Here is a 3937-nt window from a genome sequence, read left to right as displayed (position 1 = left end):
TGACTATTTAATTCTTCAAAAAATTTATTTATATCAACTTTTTTCATAATACAAAAAATATCATCAACATATTTAAACATTATTTTGACATTTATTCCTGATTTTGAAAATACAACATTTATTAAATCATTCATGATTAATCCTGCTATTGATATTGACAAATTCCCTCCCATTGGAACCCCAAATAACTGCCTACATAGTTCCCCATTATACTTAAATATGCCGTTTTCACAGCATAATTTTATGCCCTCTAAAAACAAATTTTTATTTTTTATATTTGTATCTAATTTAATTTTCTCCCATTTTTCATTTATAATTTTATAAACCTGTTTTAGTGGTATATTTGTAAATAATGAAGCAGCATCATAACTTATCATGATTTCATCCTCTTCAATTTTAATTTTATTTAGTTTCTCTTTTGTCTCTATTACATTAATTATATCAATATTTTTATCTTTATAAACATTTTTGAAACTATCTTTAAAAAATTTTGATAAGTTATATAATGGTCCATTTATACCATTTATAATTGGTCGAAGTGGTTTTTCATCTTTATGGAATTTTACTAAACCATACATCCTTAGATGATTACCTTTATTATTTATCAAGTTTTTTAATTCGTTTTCAGTTATCATTTTATTTTAATAGAGCTTTTCTACATAATTTTTCACTTGTTTTTTAATATCTGGCAGCGGGTCTGTCCTAAGTTTTCTATAAGTGCTTTCTTCATTTAGTATCATTTTTAACTTCCTATCATATTCCTCCTTTTTTATAATAGCAACTTTTTTAGTCTTGTCCGATTTTATAATTAAAATATGAGGATTATTCTTTTTAAAATTGATTAATGATCCTAAATCATTTTTCTATATATTTAAAAGTTTATTGATGTCATTATTATTTTTATTATCTAACTTGTGTTTTCCAATCAAATTTCCAATTTTCCTAGTAATGTTATTTCTGAGGCTATTTTTGTGGTTTTCACAGGTGTCCATATTAGATTTAAGGCAAGGTTATTGGTTGGAAAATGATATTGTGAGGAAATTTAATAATAATATAGCTGATTTTAAGATAAAATACCCCTATTATAATGATAAAATAGATGGATTTTTGGCAACGAGGCAGTCCACTGATAGTCAATTTTGTATTTGACAGGTGTGGGTTTAAATAAAAAGATAATAAAAAGTATCTCACGATTTTGTAAAGTAAGTTGTAAAAAAGTATCACGAACCTTATTATTATATTCATATTAACTATTAAACAATTTTCTTATTCATATTAATTTACAGCTCAAGAGAACCTTATTATTCTAGTCATATTAACTATTAAACGATTTTCTTATTCTTATAAGTACTCACAAAAAAGTTCATAATTACAGATAAAAACAAATAACACAGGAAGGAAGTTAAATAATAGGAGAGCGGTAGGAAGGTAGTGCAGGGTTTCACTACTACCATTTTCCTGTAGAAATAGTGAAAAAAAAAACCCTGTCGAAGTTGCTGGTAATTTATTTTTCAAACGAGCGGCTGGGAATTAGTCACCTCCGGAGTTTCTCGGCTCCGTTCGGGACCATCAGTACACTCACGTTCGGAAAAGATGGACATCGGCCATATTGGGGGAGCTGAGGTAAACTTTTACCCTTTTTTATTTGGAGAAGGTTGCAAATTCATATCAGTGGAAGAGCATGAAACAACTTATTGGTTAATGTCTCTTATATTCAAAGGGAAACATAAAATGTTTTAAAAATTAAAACCATATAGAGGTGTTTTTTAAGTATTATGTACCAGACTAGTGATAAGGTATCCAGTGTAAAAAAAATGGTCATTCCACACAACTTCAAAGCTGAAATTGTTCATACTACTACTAGTACTAGTGTGGCTCTTCAATCCGGTGTCGAATCCTGGCCTCCTCAGCAGCTTTGTCTCGGTCCAATTCGGAAACCCCAGCATTTTGTTGCATCAGCAACAACACCATCAGCCCGTCACAGTTTTGGTCTTCTTCTCTTCGTACCATGGAGTGGCTCCATCAGTAATTGTCTTGGTGGATCCTCACTGCACATTCTAACGACATGTCCTGCCCATCTCAGTCTTGCAATTTTCATCACTCGAACTATATCAGGCTCCTTAAACATAGGGCACAGCTCCTGGTTTTTCTCCTTTTCCACTCTCCTCCGATGAGAACACCACAATATAAACGTCTGAGGATTCTTTTTTCAAAGACTAGGAGTTCCTGTTCACAAGCCCGGGTGGTACTCCAATTCTCACAACCATACAGCAAAACTGGGTGCACTGTCGTCTTATAAAGACAAAGCTTTGATTTTCTGGAAACAGCTCCAGTCCAGAACTGCCTTGGAATAGAAAAATAGCACTGATTTTCTACTATGATCCTATGCCGATTCTCTTGTTCAGGTTCGTTTTCTTGAGTTACCAATGAGCCAAGATATACAAAAACATTAGTTTTCTCAAATTGGTATTCCCCGAAGGTCACCTCCTCTCCAAGCCTAGGCACCTTTCTTGTAACCATATATTTTGTTTTTTCCGAATTGACTTCCAAGCCAAGTCTTCTCGTAGGACCCACCAGAGCAAGAAAAGCATCCGATGCAGCCTGGAAGGAACGTCCTATGATATCTATATCATCCGCGTACGCAAGGAGCTGTTCAGATCAATTAAAGATGTTAACATTGGTCTGTATCCCAGCATCTCTCACTGCCTTCTTGAGTTAATAAGGACAAGGTATTCTAATATCAAATGTCAAAGTTCTTTCCATTGGGGATGCCTGGTTGTTTTCTTGAGAGACTGATCAAATCCAAGGCTGTTTTAGGTTTTGTTTAAGGGGAACTGGTTATCAGCCAACTGCCCCCGAGTCAGGTGGAGGGGCTGCATCCTTAGAGCTCCCTGACTCGCTCCCCCATCGGGGGAGGCTACCTAGGAAAGGTGATCCTAGGGTGAGTACTGTTATTGACCTTTGTCTGTAATGTGGAGGTGAGTGTAGTGTGCAGACTATGTGTAACTTAGTGCAGAGTGTAATTAGTATAGATGTATGAATCTCAGAGTAGTGTTCCCCCAACCTGGAGGACAAGTGGCTATCTGCGGTATTAGTACCGGGCGATGGAGCCGCCACCTCCCTACCCTGGAATTGTTCATAAAGGTTCCTAATATAAGGTAATGGTGATAATGTTTCTAGAAAGAACAACATACAGAATCACGCCTTAAAAGAAAAACGTACAGAATCAGGAACTGTGTCACCTTTGAAACTTCAAGATGAAATATGTCGTAAGGCATCTACCAATTTCAATCACTTTCGAAACATTTACTTAAAAAGGGGAAGAGGAAACTTAAGATAGTGATACCGAGTGATTTCTTAAAAAGTGGCTAAAATTGACAAGGCTTTAATAATTAATAACTTTTAGAAAAAGAATGACTTATAATTTGAAATATTTTATTTGTAGTTTCGATTCTAAAAGTATAAGAGCTTGTACTTTCTTATCAGAAAACAAAATTGTAAAGTTTGGTTAACATTATCCAATGAGAACAGTCTCACAGCTGCAGTGTTATAATGCTTTAATAATTTCTGATAATTATGCTACTTCTGCCTCCAATGTTGAAATTTTATACTGCACTAAGATTATAAAGCAATATACAATCCTTCTGTTTAGTCTTAAAAGTTTTGATTATTTCATTGATCCGACATTAATAAAATTTTAAATTGTTAATCAATTCAATGTTTTCAATTATATTTTTTGTATTGACATTTCGGAATTTCCCTGCTTAAAAATACATTTTTAAATCGGGCAAGACTTTTTTTTCTAAAGCTAATGTTAGATTAGTGAATTGCCTGCTATTTAATAATTTGAGTATATTGTCAGGAAATGTGTGAAACAACGGTATTTTTTGTTGAACGTGAGGGTGGTGGACACAAATAAAATTTTTTTACTGTTCTT

General features: G+C 33.5%; 1 protein-coding gene across 1 annotated transcript in view; it reads right to left on the bottom strand.

Moving 5' to 3' along the window:
- Nucleotides 1-2106: 2106 nt before the first annotated feature.
- Nucleotides 2107-3937, bottom strand: part of LOC136796805 (uncharacterized) — a 3827-nt gene continuing 1996 nt past the window's right edge. Inside the window, exon 2 of the mRNA XM_067051543.1 lies at nucleotides 2107-2649. Coding sequence (XP_066907644.1) covers nucleotides 2107-2649 — 543 coding nt within the window. The remainder of the gene's footprint in view (nucleotides 2650-3937) is intronic.

The sequence above is a fragment of the Halyomorpha halys genome, unplaced genomic scaffold, assembly GCF_000696795.3.
Source record: "Halyomorpha halys isolate HHAL.00 unplaced genomic scaffold, Hhal_1.1 Scaffold1417.1, whole genome shotgun sequence".
Classification (NCBI taxonomy): Eukaryota; Metazoa; Arthropoda; class Insecta; order Hemiptera; family Pentatomidae; genus Halyomorpha; species Halyomorpha halys.
Note: the sequence above shows the minus strand (reverse complement) of the source record. Positions and strands in the feature narration are given on the sequence as shown.